Below are 17,863 nucleotides of genomic sequence, written 5' to 3' on the forward strand. Positions count from 1 at the left end.
GGTGTTCTTCCACAGGCGACCAGTTTTATTTAAAAAGCTAAAGATGGAAATTGATGACACCAATGTTTATGGTAAAATTTAACTGCATGGTTGTATGAAAATTATATTTTTGCGTTCGATAAAGAGAAATAGTGACCCATATAAATCTATCCCTTGGTGAACGAAAGATTCTCTTAAGTGCCTTGAAACAATATTATAGGCCTAATGAAGGATTTGGTTTGCAAAATAAACATCATTTTCTTACAATTCAGTAACATGTTTTGTCTATGGAACTTTTAAATCTTAAAAGAATTAGATGCCTAAATTAATAATGAAAACTTCGGAATGCAGCATAAAGTGCAATTCATCATGTTCATACTAATCATAGTCAATTTTTGAATTCATTGTGTAGATGATGTTATGAACAAAGTACAGACAATAGTTATTCTGTTTTAGAGAATTGGACTGGCTTTCGCCTACATCCACTTCTCTTCACAAGCCTTCATGTTGTTATTCTGGAAAATATGTAAAATGTAGAACCGATGAAGGCCTAAACTTCTACTAACATTTTGTTTGAAATATTTCTGATTTTACATAACTTTGTGCGCCCATGAAAATTGCATACATATGATATGTACCGGTGGTACAAAAATTGTCACATATATATTACCCCATTCATGGGCTTATGGCGGTACACCAAAATTCAATGAAAATGAAAATTTAAACCGCATTTTGAAATGTTTACCAGAAACCACCATTTTTCTTTCATCCTCACTCTCGCAACATCGGAAATCTCGATCAATGCGTGACTTTCTACATTTGGTTCATGTAAACAACAAAACATCATTAACAAAATTGTGAAACATTCCTGTAATAATTACATCGTAGTTAAGAGGAATCAAAGCTTTTTGTTAGGCTGAATATTTTTTAATAGGACCCCTGTTACATGTACATGTATTAAGGATTTTACCAACTGTCATTATGATTTGTTAAAATAATTTCGGTAGAAATTAAAGACAGCATCTTACATTGATTTTTTTTGTCGATATTTGTACAGTTAACTGTTTTTTGTTTAGCTATGTACAAGTATTTTCACCCAAATTCCAGTATTTTGAAGACTTCTGTACAGTGTTTGGGTTGAGAAATTATCACATGTATGAAACTGAACCCCACAAATTAAAATGATTTCACCAGACAATAAGTGTTCATAATATACAGTAATACTTGTACAATCTGAATGTTGTGTACTGTGAAATCTTGTTTAACATGATGTAAATTTTATGTCACCTTTAATAAATTCAAAATTGTTTAAAATGTTTTCTAATCAAGAATGCTGCCTTACCTGGCCAGTTTCTTAGTTACTATTCATGTTGGACAGTCTGAATTATAAAAGGCTGCGTAACGCATCATTTTCTTTTAATAACCTCTGTTGCAATGATGATGCAATCCTCTAGATTCTCCTTTTTAGCATTGAAATTTGAAAACATCATTTCCCATCAAAATATTTAGAATTAATCCAATGAATGCTATTCCGGTAATCTCAATATTCCTGCTCAGGTGCAGGAGCTAACTCCAACTGTAAAGTCATTGTGTACAACAATATTTGAGGTGTATTTATGAGTACACATTTTATGCTTCATGTTCATTATCACTCTAGTCAGTGCAGTTTCAAATCAATTTGGTATGCAGATTATTTAATTGTTTGCATTTGTACGAATTCAGAATAATATTTAAAATAAAAAGGTTGCTTCTGATAAAGCACTGCAAAAAAAGGTTCCCTGTATAATAAAATGTTTTGTTTGTTTGTTATAGATAAGATAGTGGATGGATGGGAAAGGACAGAAACAGACAGAGGAGTTCCCTATTACATATGGTAATCTTTAGTGAAAAGAATCCTAAATATGTTAACATTGCAACATTTTGTCCACAGATGCTAAGCCACATAAAGTATATACTGTATTTTATAAAGAGTTAGTGTCTACTTGTGAAATTAATTTTTTTATCCTGAAATACCCTTTCACATTGACTTATCATATTAAAGGTAACCTAATAAACCAAAGCTATATTTGGTCAATGCCCTAGTAAAACCTCATGCATATATTCTGACATTCTAAAAGCATTGTGACATCATGTATATTGTAATGTTCAAGCATGGTGTCATAGTTTCAGCTGCAGAAATGTGCCTAAATCTGGTTGAAAACTGTTTTGGAGGTCTAATGTAAAAGATATGTTGCAGGATAAACAAAATACATGGATACTTTCTTTAAATATAAGTGATATTATATTGGACTATGTAATCATTGGCTCTTTTTCTTTGGTCTTTTTGAAGACAATAACCATGTACATGTATATTATTTGATACATAAATAATTTTAAAATAATTATAATTTCCAGAGAGTAGAAACCATTAAAGATTTATAATTGTGTACATCATGTACATATTTTATGGGAACTCCCCACTTTCTCTGATGTCAATAACCTATCCTTTGGTTTCTCCCACCCACCAGTAGTTTCATTCCTGGCAATCCTTGATAAAAGTTGGGGAGATTTTGAAAAATAACAATTCTTGGATTAGGAGTTCAAATGATAAAATCATGTTCCACTAAAAGCTATGGCTCTTCCTGTCTGATAAATAATGTATTGTTGGATGCTGGAAAGGGAATCAGATAATTGTTGTACTTGAGATAAATGAAGTTTAATGATACACTGTGTGGGAAGTATTGTTTTCAATTTTTTTTTTTGCCAAAGATTACGGACACAGGTAGAGAAGATGTTTGCTACTCTTTTGTCATTTTAGTTGATAACAGATAGTTTTAAAAGCACAGAGAAGAAAATTTGATACTCTTTTGTCATTTTAGATGATCTTTTAGACAGAAAGTTTTAATACATGTAGCATAGAGAACAAAACATTTTTTCTCTGTCAGACTTTTTGCCTTGATTGAAACTTAACTAATGGTTAACTATTTTCCCTTTCAGCCACAAGACAGAGAGCACATCATGGAATCATCCATTCTATCAGAAGATGATGGAGGAATTAGGTATTTTATATGTATTTCTGAATCTGTTTGTTCTTGTGGGGAAAAAAACCCAGTAAGACAGTAAATCAAGCAAGAATACAAAACTTATTTTCACCCAACAAAGTTTGGGAAGGGGGTTGTGCAGGAGAAATATAAATTTCTGAAGATGTGTCTCGCTGACATAGGGCACATGTTATTGATTAAGATCAACAGAATTGGAGTCCTAAAATTTACTGTTAAAAGAATTTGTAGAAGTTGATACTTCATTCAATGGTTTTGTGATCAAACTTCTTACTTCAGTTTCAGTGCATTCAATATTGTTAGTACTAGGTAACACATTTTTTTATTTGAAGTGGAGAGACAGTGTTATTCCCAATAGAATACATCCTCTTCTTATGTACACACTTGTGTTGACTGCATTTGTTGATCCCCTTAATAATTCATTTAAGTTGTGAGGATGATTCCTGCTTAGTGCACGTGCAGAATGACACAAAACCCTTCCATGGAGTTTGTCATTATATGAATACATTTTTTGTATTTGTTGATTCAACTTGATTATGAATTATTTTAGTGCTAACATTTTGTCCATTTCATGTTCATGTGATTTGTTTCAGATGAATACAGAGATATTAGATATGCAGCATACAGAACTGCCTTCAAGATACGCCACGTACAAAAGCAGTTGAAATGTAATTTTAATTTACTTATTGTTAAATTTATTTTTATAAAAATATTCATTTTTAAATATTCAATTAAAATAATTCTGAATTAGAAAAATTTTTAATGAAAATTATCATTTTGTGAACTTTGCAGTGCACCATGTAAAACTGGAAGCTCTGAAGGAGATGTTTGATTGCCATGGTTACCGTGAGAGTTGTGACATGGTGATTGGCTGTGAGGAGTTACAGGAACTACTGACCAGTGTCTACCAGTCTGCTGACCAGGCGGCCAACATCACCATACAACAGACCGAAGTGTACGCCCAGCTGCTGCAGAACCTCATCCTCAATCTCTTTGACATGTAAGTATACAGCAGGGTTTTAGTAGGTACCAGAATTTAAAAAAAAACTCTGTAACTGAAGTTCCCATGAGATGTTAGTCATCGTTAATTAATGTTTTTTTTTAATAATTTAGGGAGTATAAAATCATAATCTTTTTGAAATTTATGTAGGGACAGAACAGGTTGTATAAGGGTTTGTTCAGTGAAGCAGGTCCTCATTGTGTTAACATCAGCTCGCCTGGCAGACAAATATCGAGGTGAGACAAATTATTATCATGTTATATTTTAATCTAAATTTCTAAGGGAGGATACTTTTAACATGTTTAAGATCATGGTAGCTCAGTACAGAAAATCATGCTTCTGAATATTGATCCCTTTATTTTCTCTGGGTTAGCCCTGTACCAGGAGTTGGCTGATCCTAGTACCTACATCAGCTGTAATAGTCTGACCACTTTTCTACAGGATATTAGTCAGGTAGGATGCTGTTAAAGTCTTGTTATGTTCAGAAAACTTTTTATGCATAAGAATTTGAATTGGTTTTTCTCGATAAAGGCTAAACTGTGAACTACATTGAAGTGTACCATTGAGTTTACTACATGCATGTAATTTAAATGTATTTCCAACAGTTACCAGACCTATTACAAGAAGGAGCAATTTTTAGTGGGGATGTCACAGGAACAGTTAATAGTTGTATCAATATGGTAATTTGTTATATATATTACTTCTACTTGTGCCTATTTTAATATTCTTCCACACCAAAATGATTCAGGAATTCCATTCCAAAAGGAATATCATTTAACATGTGTTGTTCATGCAGCACATGAAATATACTTTCCCAGTCGACTGCTTCTACTTTTCAGACATTTTGTAAATCAGTTAATCTTGTTTGTTGATAGGCGGACAGTAGTGTGGGGATCTCAGAGGATCAGATCTATTCCTGGCTGTTAAAGGAACCCCAGATCCTGGTGTGGCTCCCTACCTTCCATAGGCTGGCAGCATCAGAGACAGGTAAATAAATACCTCATATGTCAAGGGAGATAATATAGAGAGAGTGAAAGAAAAACATTTCAGTGAGAGTGACCAAACAAAGTTGAAAATGCAGAATGGAATTTTTTTTTTCTTTACAGTTAAACATGACTCAAAGTGTAACATCTGCAAATCCTACCCCATCGTAGGATTCAGGTAAGATAGAAGACTGTATAATTTGTGATAAAAAGCAAACGAAAGTGGAACCAATTTTTTCTTCTTTAACATTTATTCATTGAATAAATGTTGTGTGTATTTTTCCTAGGTATCGGTGTCTGCAGTGTTTTAACTTTGACATGTGTCAGCAGTGTTTTTACATGGGATGCACCAAAAAGAAACACAAGTTAAAACATCCAATACAAGAGTATTGTTTGTCTGTAAGTTTCTTCAAGAATATTGTCTTTTAATAAATGTTATTCCAAACAATAATGCTTGTACCTGCTGTCTCATTTCTGTCCTTTATTTAAGAATTTTTTTACCCTTTTCATAGAAGGAGATTAAATTTCAGTAGTAAGAGAATGTAACTTGTTTTAAGTAATAAACTTAAAAAAAAAAAAGATGTTAAATTGAATTTTTTTTCATAAAAAAAGATATAGATTAAGTCAACATTAATCTTTGATATAATCATGATAGACAACAGCCAAAGTGGACACGAAAGCTTTTCTGAAGACTCTACGCAACAATCTCAGTAAGAAACACAGACAGAAGTCAAAGAGAAAGTATCTCCCTGTTGTAGCCGAGAGTCACTTGTTCTCTCACACAACGTAAGTACTCCTTTATTTTGTGTGAAGCTTGAGAAATATTTGTTGCTTGATTTATTAAACCACCTTGTATTTGTTTTGGGGAGATATCAGAAAGTTTACCTTTGACTATCAAGGTGGGATTTTATATTCTTGTTGATAAAAGAAAAAAATAAAAGAGGTCAAATCTTGCTGAGTAAGATGTATTTGGTCTTAGAATCATTCTTTTACTGAAAAAAAAATACATAATTAAATATGAATTGATTACAGTGGGATGAGAATAGAGCCTCCAGCCCCAGATATTCATAACACACTGACTCAGAAATCCCAGCAGTTGGCTGACACTGAATCTCATCATAGAGGGCATCCTAACCAAGAGGCACTGGATCAGCAGGAGCATCTACAGAAAATCATTGAACAGTTACGGGAGGAAAATAGGTGAGTTGATGTTTTATGGTATTAGGCAAAAATTCACCAAGAAAAATTAACTTCTATGCATTAGGTATCAACAGAGAGTAAACGTTATTTCTCAGACTTTATTATTGAAAATGGTGGCATAAAGTGAAAGAGGTGAAAAGAAATATGTTAAATGAACAATGGATCAGTTTGTTGTAATTCATTTTGATTAAAGTTGCTTAAATTGCTGTTAACAGTTTAAAACCAGCATAATGAACATAATATTACTATATTGACAACGATGAGACTGAAAGAAAAGATAATGACGTTAATGAAAAAAAGGAATCCTATATATTGGTCAGAGCTTACAGATGTGAGCAATGCAATGCATTTAACAGTCTGTTATAAAATGCAGTGCAACTTTTGGCCTATGACTGGTGTGACACATATATAAGAGGTCTATATTCTTTATGTACTACAAAGGTCAAGGTCATACAAGGTAAATCAGAATGTGGTGATCTAGTTTTTGTCATTGATTTTTTTTTAAGCCAAAATAGAAACCATGGTTTATTTATTTCTACACATTTTATTTATGACCCATTTGAAATTCTGTTGATTTTTTGTAAAAATTGAATTATACATTTTCTCAGAAAACACAATTTACATGTGAATTTTCAGTTTCTGACACAATGTATGTTCTATTTTCAAAACCAAATTTTCCAGTATCAAAGTCTGATTTAAAGTAACAAAAAGCTATTTTATTTAAAGTATTACACAAATTTGACACAATCATCCAATTTAAAATAAGGGAAATTCTCAAGTCGAAGACTGATTTCACAATAGTCCACATACAGAGCTATGTGGGCAAAAAACCCAGATTTCTTTCATATTATATATAAAGAGAGATTTTGTATCCCAGAACAAAATATCAATAGCCAGAAAAATTGAATTTGAGGAAAAAGGTCAGCTATTTGGTCCTACACTTAAACCCTAACAGTTTAAAACCCTAACCAACAGATCTTAGGGAGTTCTGGATGAGGAGGAATGACAATGAAGGAATCCTCAGTACAGACAAAATGCAGCTGGTATTCCCCAGCAATATGTCATACTCAGGTAAAGACAAATATTTAACATTTTTTCGAAGTTTTTAATTTCGTAGAAAACATGAAAATTTTCACATGATTATAGTTAGTGTTCCCATCATGATTTTGAAACATACAAACACATGGTGGGAAAACAGGTTCCAAAGTGTTTGAATTTTTTTTATTAACTTCATATTAAATAAAAATATTAAAGATGGATTCTACAAGTAGGGTATAGCACTTTAAATATTATGTTTCAGAAGTTTAATAGAAGGTCATTTAATCACTTTTTGAATGGTGAATGAAGACATTGGTTTTGATTACTTCTCAATATCTCATGATTTTTTTTTTATTTCACAGTGTACTCTCTATCAAAGTGTGGTGTGGAACAGGATGAAATGCTTCAGGCAGCTTCCACCATTGGCAATGCTATGACTGAATTTGTGAGTGAAGCTATCATGCCCCACAGCAAGTAACCAAAGGGTTGACTATTTTTCTTAAGCAAAAAAAGACACAGATTGTTGAAATCCAGAAATACATGAACTTTTGAAATCCTAGCAAATCCAAGTGACATGGAAATATCATGTACACAAGGCAGCCCATAAAAAGTGCCAAAATGTTTTAAGTTGCCAGAAATCCTGCCATATTTATTGTAGAATAGATGGTCTGTGTAATTAAGCAATTATTCATACATTGCGGATATCATATTTTAATAGTTGGTTTTATGCAATTTCTCGACATATGGTGTGTGCAATAAATGCTCGTGTGGAGGCCAACTCCTCATTTTGAATTTTTATCACTATGCAATACAATGTATTATGTCTTGCCAATCTATGCAGTGTTTTATTTTGTACAATTTTGCATGCTCATTTTTAAAAAAAATTAGAAACCTTGAAATTTGTATGTATATTTGTCATAAATTTTATGCAATATTTGTAGAAATAAATTAATTTACAAGTAATTTTAAATGGGACTTCATACATTCAATATTAAGTTAACCAGCGTCATATGAATGATGTATTGCTATCCGTTTTCATCTGTCAATCAGATATTTTCAACTTTATATTTGAATGAACTGGACAAATTTTAGAAAATTTTAACAGTATGGACTAAAGAAAAATTGAACTGGACAAGAGATCTAAAGTCAGGGCCAAATGATTTAAAATTCATGCAATTAAAAAAATAATCTCATTTTGATTGTCCATCAAGCAAACAATTTGCTAGAGTAAACAAATTATATGTAACTGATAGCACAGGATCCAGAGTTTGGGGCCCAAGATGCAGCTGAATTGGGCATGTATGAAAACAACAGTTTTAGGTTGAGCTTCATATTTTGCTAGATTGTCAATATTAATGCATTCTTTGATTGTTAGTATGGGAATTAATGTCGCAGCTTTTGCAGAAAAAAAATAACCCGTATAAGCAGGTAAAAGTTGTAATTTTTTCAGTAATATAGTTTAAGTCAGGTAACATTAAGAAATTTGCACGTAGCTTAAAGGGGGGGGGGGCTGTTTTCAGATAAAGTGGAAATGTTCATTGAAAGTTGGCCCCCCCCCCCCCCCCCCCCCCCCCCCCCTCCCCAACACACACACTTTTGGTTGCTTGTCAAGTTTTTCCAAGTAAGTTGAAATTTTTTTCCCCTTGGGTTGCCCCTCTTCAATAACGATGCTACGTCACTGTATTTCATTGTTAATAATTATTTGTATAAAAAAGTTCAAAGTAATATTAAAAATGTAAAAAAAATTGTAGTATAGATCGATGTGCATGTCACTATATGCGTAATTGATGGAACAGCCGACACTCGATATCTTAGTACTGTAAATCACTTTTTATTCGCGAGAACTTTATTTTGGCTTCGTAACGCGAGACAATGTGCTCGCGAAAAATATTCTCGGTATAATTGTATTTTAGGATTATAAAAGAAATATTTTTTATGTGAAAATTTTGTCTTGCTTATTAAGAGTCGATGACTATCTCGCGAAAATAAGGTGTCTCGAAAATTTAGTGATCTATAGTATGCATATGCCCGTAGATCACGTTGAAAAAAAAAGTTAAAATATTCATAATTTTGAAAGTAATTTACAAAACGATTTAAATATAATTATACTGTTCTCTAACTTTTTATGGACCGAGTCGCAGTCTGTAAATTGATCGAACCTTGATTTTGTTTTTTCTGTAGAGAAGTTACTCGAATTCACTATTTGTGCTCCCTTTTTTCCCTCTTCGTGGCTTTTAGATTGAAATATATCTCCAGCAGGTGTCAGATGGTCCAGCAGTTGATCTTGTAAATTTCGGTAACGTACATGCAGTAATTAACATGCTTAGAAGTTACCGACAAACAGGAAATGGGGAGGAAAGAAATTGCGTCAGGCATTGGGGTCACCAAGGGTAATGCAGTGAAAAAAAGGTATTAAGTATCTTTAATAAGAAATTATTTCTTCGACAACTGAACAACTTATTTGTGAGTTTTGTATATATTATCAATTTTCAGTAATCACCCTGAAAATTAAGCATCCGATAAGGTTAGTTCGAGAAAAGCAGTTGCGGACAATGTAATAATCCTTTCCGTACCCTTCGACTCGCATTTAAAAGTTTGGTTGGTTACACTTTTTCAAAATTTCCAAGGAGAAAAGATGGAAGGGAGCACTGATAAGTACATCATAGATATAGTCAAATCATTTGTCTTGGACAGAAAGTATGAAATGCTTGGTATATTTATGGACAGTTTGGACGAAAAGAGAGAGGAAAGTTTGATGCAATATGACGAATTTTGTCGGGCTCTGATCGCTTTCAACTTCGAAAAAAGGGAGTTCGAGAAAGTTTACCACATACTTGAAGTAGGTTAATTAGATTAAATTATTTAAAGTGTATAAAAATCGAAAATCTTTTAACACACAACGGACAAAGGTTTATATTGAAGATATGGTGTTACATACTTACATTAATGATTCTATTTCAACAGACGGGAAAATTTAAGAATCCTCGAGATCTGATAGAAATCTGGGATCAGGCACACTACAGAGAACGGGAGATCATCATCAACAAACCCCTTAATCCCCTGATGAGGTTCAGAGTCCGCAAAAAGTAAACGGCTTAGCAAAGTATAATTTTCAAAAATAAAAAAAAAAGTATGAGAAGACAACGATGATAATAATTTGTTAAGATTATTAAAGAATTCATTTCTTGTTGGAAGTTTTTTTTTGGTACTTTTTTTTAATTCATGAGAATACATGATCTATGTTTTAGTAAATTCTCTATTGAGAAGAGCTATCAACTTCTCAAAAGAGAATTTGTAAACTTATTTTCCTGAAAAAAAAATAGGAGCAGGGTTGTGAAATATTGCCAAAAAGCAAAGCTTATAAATCATTATTGTTGCTAAATTTGAAATTATTATGGCTCTTAGATATCCTCCACCCAAAAATATCTGCCCCACTGGAGAAAGGCCCCAGCACAAATTACCAGAGATTGCAAGAGAGACCCTGAAGAACTGGTTTGCTGAACATGCTAACAACCCCTACCCCTCCAAACCTCAGAGGGAGGACTTGTGTAAGGCTACTGGTCTATCAGACTACCAGGTAAAAACAAAGTACAAGATTCATTCACTTTCATTTGAAATAAGTAGTCTTCAGAGGCGTAGTCACAAGCTTAAAAGTGGGGGGGCTCAAGTCCAGAAATTCTTTGACAAGCAAAAAAAAAAAAAACAACAACAAAAAAATGGAAAGTTCCCCAAACTCGAAAATCCTATTTCGCATTTCGGGGGGAGGGGGGCTCATGTCCAGAAATTCTTTGACAAGCAAAAAAAAAAAAAAAAAAAAAAATTCTTTAAAGTTCCCAAAACTCGAAAATTTCTATTTCGTGGGGGGGGGGGGGGGGGGGGGGGGGGGGTTAGTGGCCAACTTTTTTTTCAGAGGCAAGTTGCAAGTTGCTTTCAATTACAATTTTTCTACACAATTTTATTAAACAACTATATATTGCTATCATTTCAAAATAACGGTTATTTTGTTCTTCATTAAAAAGTGGGGGGGCACAGACATACTCTTGCCCCCCCAGATCTGAAAGTGGGGGGGCTAGTGCCCCCGCTGCCCCCCCTGTGACTACGCCTATGGTCTTATAATCCTTACCAAATGAGGCCAAAATAAAATTGTTTGTATGGAATTGCCTCCCACCTCATTGAAATGCTTACTCCTGAAAAAATTAATTATCATCATGAATAACTTTGAGAGACTTTTTTCAAAACGCCATCAAATAACATGTTTACTCTAAATATATTCATCGATTTCGGCGTCGTAAACTTTTCACATTTTCATCTTCTTCTCAAGAACCACCGGGCCAATTTCAACCAAACTTGCTACAAAGTATCCTTGGGTAAAGGGAATTCAAGTTTGTTCAAATGAAGGGCCACGCCCTCTTCCAAGGGGAGATAATTAGGAAATAGTGAAAAATTAAGGTCACTTTTAAAAAATCTTCTTCTCAAGAACCACTGGGCTAGGAAAGATGAAACGCATGTTGAAGCATCCTCAGATAGTGTAGATTCTAGTTTGTTCAAATCATGACCCCCGGGGGTAGGGTGGGGCCACAATGGCCGATGAAAGTTTTACATAGGAATATATTGGAAAAATCTTTAAAAATCTTCTCCTCAAGAACCACTGGGCCAGGAAAGATAAACTCATGTGGAAGCATCCTCAGGTAGTGCAGATTCAAGTTTGTTCAAATCATGACCCCCGGGGGTAGGGTGGGGCCACAATGGCCGATCAAAGTTTTACATAGGAGTATATAGGAAAAATCTTTAAAAATCTTTTTCTCAAGAACCACTGGGCCAGGAAAGATGAAACTCGTGTGGAATTATCCTCAGGTAGTGTAGATTCAAGTTTGTTCAAATCATGACCCCCGGGGGTAGGGTGGGGCCACAATGGCCGATCAAAGTTTTACATAGGAAATATAGGAAAAATCTTTATAAATCTTCTCCTCAAGAACCACTGGGCCAGGAAAGATGAAACTCATGTGGAATCATCCTCAGGTAGTGTAGATACAAATTTGTTCAAATCATGACCCCCGGGGGGAGGGTGGGGTCAAAATGGCCGATCAAAGTTTTACATAGGAATATATAGGAAAAATCTTCTCAAGAACCATTGAGACAGGAAAGATGAAACTCCTGTGGAATCATCCCCAGGTAGTGTAGATTCAAGTTTGTTCAAGTCATGATCCCCGAGGTAGGGTGGGGCCAAACGGCCGATAAAAGTTTTACATAGGAATATATAGGGAAACCTTTTAAAATCTTCTTTTCAAGTACTTCAAAGCCATGTTTAGTGATATTTATAGGGAATAATCCTCGGGTAGTGTAGATTCTAGTTTGTTCAAATCATGACCCCAGGGGGTAGGGTGGGGCCACAATGGCCGATCAAAGTTTTACATAGGAAATATAGGAAAAATCTTTATAAATCTTCTCCTCAAGAACCACTGGGCCAGGAAAGATGAAACTCATGTGGAATCATCCTCAGGTAGTGTAGATACAAATTTGTTCAAATCATGACCCCCGGGGGGAGGGTGGGGTCAAAATGGCCGATCAAAGTTTTACATAGGAATATATAGGAAAAATCTTCTCAAGAACCATTGAGACAGGAAAGATGAAACTCCTGTGGAATCATCCCCAGGTAGTGTAGATTCAAGTTTGTTCAAGTCATGATCCCCGAGGTAGGGTGGGGCCAAACGGCCGATAAAAGTTTTTACATAGGAATATATAGGGAAACCTTTTAAAATCTTCTTTTCAAGTACTTCAAAGCCATGTTTAGTGATATTTATAGGGAATAATCCTCGGGTAGTGTAGATTCTAGTTTGTTCAAATCATGACCCCAGGGGGTAGGGTGGGGCCACAATGGCCGATCAAAGTTTTACATAGGAAATATAGGAAAAATCTTTATAAATCTTCTCCTCAAGAACCACTGGGCCAGGAAAGATGAAACTCATGTGGAATCATCCTCAGGTAGTGTAGATACAAATTTGTTCAAATCATGACCCCCGGGGGGAGGGTGGGGTCAAAATGGCCGATCAAAGTTTTACATAGGAATATATAGGAAAAATCTTCTCAAGAACCATTGAGACAGGAAAGATGAAACTCCTGTGGAATCATCCCCAGGTAGTGTAGATTCAAGTTTGTTCAAGTCATGATCCCCGAGGTAGGGTGGGGCCAAACGGCCGATAAAAGTTTTACATAGGAATATATAGGGAAACCTTTTAAAATCTTCTTTTCAAGTACTTCAAAGCCATGTTTAGTGATATTTATAGGGAATAATCCTCGGGTAGTGTAGATTCTAGTTTGTTCAAATCATGACCCCAGGGGGTAGGGTGGGGCCACAATGGCCAATCAAAGTTTTACATAGGAATATATAGGAAAAATCTTTTCAAGAACCATTGAGACAGGAAAGATGAAACTCCTGTGGTATCATCCCCAGGTAGTGTTGATTCAAGTTTGTTCAAATCATGACCCATGTTTGATCTGATTCATGTTTGATCTGATATGTGCTTTTTCCTAGCCAATTGCTCAGGTGAGCGATGTGGCCCCTGGGCCTCTTGTTTAGTTTAGAATATTTTTTTATAATAAAAATGTACAAGTACTTGTGATATATATAGAGAATGATTGGTTAATTTTTTATCTTTGTTGCAGGTCAAAACTTGGTTTTCAAATGCAAGGCGTAAAGTCAAACACAACTCTTTTGGAGGCAAGAAAGAACAGGCAAAAAGCACAGCCAAGTATTTGGTGACAGATTCAGTAAAACCCCAGCTTTTTCTAAATCCCAACACAGCATCATCATTTGACACAGGTACAGTATCTTTAGAATCTAGCTTGAATAAATTATGATGATGGTTTTCTTTCTGAACAAATTTTATTTATTTTGTGATAATTCTAAATCATGTTTTCTCAAATTATGGATTTTTTTTTAATGAATAAAGGGTCAATGCAATGTAATTTAAACCATATCTGCAAATGTAATGTTCACAAAAGTATGAATTAAAGTATGCAAAATATTTTGCTTTTAAACTTTTTAAAAGAAGTATTAGAGACATAATTTCTATTTATGCCCATGTAATCGTAGATATAGGGAATGTATAATTTTCTTTTCTCTTGTCCATCCATATATCTGTTAATCTTTCTATTTGTCTGCAAAAATGTTGACCTTGTCCATAACTTTTGATTGGGAGGGGCTAGGACTTTCATATTTCACAGGCTTATTCCATGGGACAAGATCTTTCTTTGAGTACCACCCAATTTGACTTCTTGGCCTTGACCTTTGAGTTTGACCCACTTCTACTAAAATTACCAAACTTTAACCCTGACCACAACTTTTGATTTAGTTTGTGCTAGGGGTTTCAACTTCACATAAGAATTTTTGACCTTAGAGTTTGACCGTCACCCACTTTTAAAAAAAACTTGAACCCTGGCTCTAGCTTTTGAACAGTAAGCCTAAGTACTTGGGCTTTCATATTTCACAGATTTATTACTAATGACAAGATTTTCCCTTGGATACAAACAATTTTGACCTTGACCTAAGTCCTTGGAGTCTGACTTGCATTTGAGAAACTTCACCCCTCGTTATAAGCTGCTATATGGGGGTGTCAGTGTTTCACATTCACAAATACATCTTGTTTTTTGTTTAAGCAGAAAAATGGTGCAATGATTGGCAACAAAAAGCTCTTGGATATACCAGCATTTCCCAGCCGTATAATTATCAGGATGTAAGTCCATCCTATGACATGAAATTCTGGCCCAATGACCAAACACAATGTTTTAAAGGTATGTACTGGTACTATTAGCATTGGTTAGATTCTGGCTTCACTTGATAAGACCATTTTTTTTTCAAAGCAATGGAAATATAATTTTGCCGTCTTGGAAAAACGCACTTTTAAACAAATGGAAAAAATTGCTTTGGTTGATATTGGAAACAAAGTGGTACACATGCATGTTCATACTTCTAAAATCTATTCATTCTTTCTTTTTATTATTATACTTTTAGCTCACCTGAGGTGAAAGCTCAGGTGAAGTAATTGCACAGGTGGGCATTGTGGTCTATGGGCCTCAGGGCCCTCTCATGTTTTATAACAAGTTGTTTGAGTCACATGAGATGTTCAACACATTCTGTATGATGTGTTACAAATTTTTATATCTCTATAAAATACTCATTTTATGCTTTGTATTTCTTCATAAATACACCATAAAATTTCTAAATATATTATTTGTGAAATACATATAGTTGTCTCTACCAAAACAATATTGTTTCATTTATTCTTCGTTTTAGATCCAGTGTTTCCAGTAAATATGCCAAGCCAGTATATGGGAGAACCAAAATATGTGTATGGCGACACATTTTGCCAACCTTTGACCTATCAAACACCTCCAAATCAGTTTTGCAGACAGTGTTGCCTCAGGTACTTTAAATATATTATATTTTCTCATGTGGCAGCAAGCAGGCAGGTCTTCATTTATTTGTGCATGTCTTTACTATAGAATCCAAGTTTAGGCCCCAGTTAAAGTTTTGGTCCAATGAGACCTTCCTTGCTATATTTGGTGTCATGACCTGAGCATGGCCTATAGAATCCTGCTAGGGATGAACCTGCAGAGACAACAAAGGAAGGATTGGTCAGACCTATGAAGTTTTAGAGAGCTTAGGTTCAATTTTCAAATTGTAAAGTCCAGAGATTTGTTCATAAACATTAAACACTAAGTCTTCACTTAGAAATAAAGCTGGAAAACACTAGATTATAGGCCATTTGAATTTTCTTAATCATAAGCAATTAGAACATACAAGTCCTCACAACATCAGGAGTACTGAGTAAACGTGTTGCACAGAAAGCTTCTTTTTACGGCAAGTGTGTTGCTCATTAATTTTTTTTATCTTTTGTTTTCATCTCAATTTTGCAATTTAGAGAGTCCTATGAAGCTGCCTTTCAGTATCAGTATAATGGTGCAGGAGTTCAGGTATGTCATCTCCAGAACTTTGGAGTTTATGCACTTAAACTAGGAAAACAAAACATCAAGTCCATACATTCACAGTCTTATATTTATTTACCTTGATGTTAGTTGTATTCAAAACAAAAAAAAAGAAGGAAAAAGAACCCTTGCACTTAAACTTATGATTTCTCTTATCAAAGCTTTTAAAAATTTGTTTTTAAAATCATTCCTCCTTTTTTTAAATATCAAAAAAAAAAAGTTTTACAACAAAATGTGTAAATAATTTGGACATTCTTCATTTGCAGCATGGTGACACTGAGGCAGCACTGATGCTGTTGGATCTACAGAGACCTCTAATCTCAGGAGAATATCCACACATGAGCTGAGGCCCAAAACCGTGAGAAGGGGAGCTATATATCCATCCTCCCTAGTGTTATTGTTTAAAATTTTTGGTTTAGCATCAACTGAGTTGGTTGTTCAATATACTGACATATTTGTTTATTTTCTCTCTGGAAATTGCTTGTACGAGTATTTCGCTGCTTTCTCATGACTTGTACATAATTATGGTTTAAATTGTATTTATACACCCTGGTGGACCCATATACAGTGTATACCCTGGTGATTTATATTTAGACTATAATCATGCAAATGCTATCATATTTGGTTATACATATATATATATCTTATAATGATGTCCCTGCTATGGTTCAGCTTGATTATAAAAGGTCTAAAATCAAGATTTCAAGTCAAATGTCCATTTATAGCTCAAAGACACATTTGTTCCTCCATACAGCAAATTAGGTAATCATTAGAAATTAATCATTAGAAATTTATTTCTTGACCTTATTAAATTATACAATTATACTTGCATGCTTAGTCTAGACCATCAATGAATTACATGTATTTTTGTTTTTGCTCAGGTTAGAGATGTGGCCTATAGGCCTCTGTTATTTGATTTCTGTGTATTCAATGATTTTTGTTTAAATTGTGTATGACAACACCAATATCTTATTTTGCATGTTGCAGGCAGTGTTATTTATCAGTATATTGTAATTATTTATAGAATATTTTTCATGTTGATCATTAAATTATTTACTTTATTTATACTTTATCTATGCTATTTATCTCGAATAATGTTGTTCTAAATGGAATAAAGAATATTTCAATTTATTTGTGTGACAAGTTAATTTATTGGTAGCAAAATGTAAATAAGTTGCGTGTATATGTGTATGATTTGGGCCCTGAAGGACAGTTGGTAGAACACCTGATTAGTGATGCATGGTCCCGGGTTCAATTCCAAGTCCAGTCATACATTTTCTTTCTTGTTAAAAATGAATATAAATGGCTATACTGGGAATTGAACCAACTGACTGAACTACCCAGGCCAAAATTCACAATTACATTCCTCTTTTCTTCAATTGTCTTTGCCATGGAATATGCAACCACATACTCACAAGCTCACATACCCCACGCTCCCCCAAAAGTGCGGAAATTCCTGGGAAAAACAAAGGAATTGGAATTTCCTGGTAATAAGCAAATCTACACAATGTGTCCTAAATATCTTCAAAGTTTGACGAAATTGTTTGCAGCGGGTTAAGAGGAGTTGTGCTTACAAACTATTCATCTCTATATTCAAGATATGGCCTAAAATCTGAGTTGAAAAGTGAGGAAGTTCCCGG

At 34.2% G+C, this 17,863-nt stretch overlaps 2 protein-coding genes across 3 annotated transcripts; both read left to right on the forward strand.

The window, feature by feature from the left end:
* Nucleotides 1–13: 13 nt before the first annotated feature.
* Nucleotides 14–6,221, forward strand: LOC134262364 (dystrophin-like). The gene is made up of 13 exons (XM_062744736.1): nt 14–71; nt 1,792–1,852; nt 2,956–3,017; nt 3,611–3,685; nt 3,810–4,017; nt 4,168–4,253; nt 4,391–4,470; nt 4,623–4,697; nt 4,893–5,004; nt 5,124–5,178; nt 5,288–5,399; nt 5,656–5,786; nt 6,033–6,221. The coding sequence occupies exons 1-13, from the start codon at nt 44–46 to the stop codon at nt 6,202–6,204; spliced, it is 1,257 nt and encodes a 418-aa protein (XP_062600720.1). The 5' UTR covers nt 14–43; the 3' UTR covers nt 6,205–6,221.
* Nucleotides 6,222–9,814: 3,593 nt separating this feature from the next.
* Nucleotides 9,815–17,249, forward strand: LOC134262365 (protein sine oculis-like). 2 transcript variants are annotated; one of them, XM_062744737.1, is made up of 8 exons: nt 9,815–10,077; nt 10,203–10,324; nt 10,644–10,815; nt 13,902–14,058; nt 14,895–15,029; nt 15,532–15,661; nt 16,160–16,211; nt 16,490–17,249. In XM_062744737.1, the coding sequence occupies exons 1-8, from the start codon at nt 9,874–9,876 to the stop codon at nt 16,568–16,570; spliced, it is 1,053 nt and encodes a 350-aa protein (XP_062600721.1). In that variant the 5' UTR covers nt 9,815–9,873; the 3' UTR covers nt 16,571–17,249. The 2 variants fall into 2 exon arrangements, with proteins under 2 accessions (XP_062600721.1, XP_062600722.1); XM_062744738.1 differs by having other exon boundaries at nt 9,816–10,077; nt 14,898–15,029.
* The last annotated feature ends 614 nt before the right edge of the window (nt 17,250–17,863 follow it).

Source organism: Saccostrea cucullata, unplaced genomic scaffold (genome assembly GCF_032062105.1).
Source record: "Saccostrea cucullata isolate Sc308-1 unplaced genomic scaffold, CSIRO_AGI_Scuc_v1 ctg544, whole genome shotgun sequence".
Taxonomy (NCBI): domain Eukaryota; kingdom Metazoa; phylum Mollusca; class Bivalvia; order Ostreida; family Ostreidae; genus Saccostrea; species Saccostrea cuccullata.

Coding starts and splice junctions, on each gene's coding strand:
- LOC134262364 (XM_062744736.1), top strand. CDS start 44: ATGGAAATTGATGACACCAATGTTTATG. Junction 5,005..5,123: donor GCTGGCAGCATCAGAGACAG/GTAAATAAATAC, acceptor TTTTCTTTACAG/TTAAACATGACTCAAAGTGT. Junction 5,400..5,655: donor TACAAGAGTATTGTTTGTCT/GTAAGTTTCTTC, acceptor TAATCATGATAG/ACAACAGCCAAAGTGGACAC.
- LOC134262365 (XM_062744737.1), top strand. CDS start 9,874: ATGGAAGGGAGCACTGATAAGTACATCATAGATATAGTCAAATCATTT. Junction 15,662..16,159: donor TGCAGACAGTGTTGCCTCAG/GTACTTTAAATA, acceptor TTTGCAATTTAG/AGAGTCCTATGAAGCTGCCT. Junction 16,212..16,489: donor ATAATGGTGCAGGAGTTCAG/GTATGTCATCTC, acceptor CTTCATTTGCAG/CATGGTGACACTGAGGCAGC.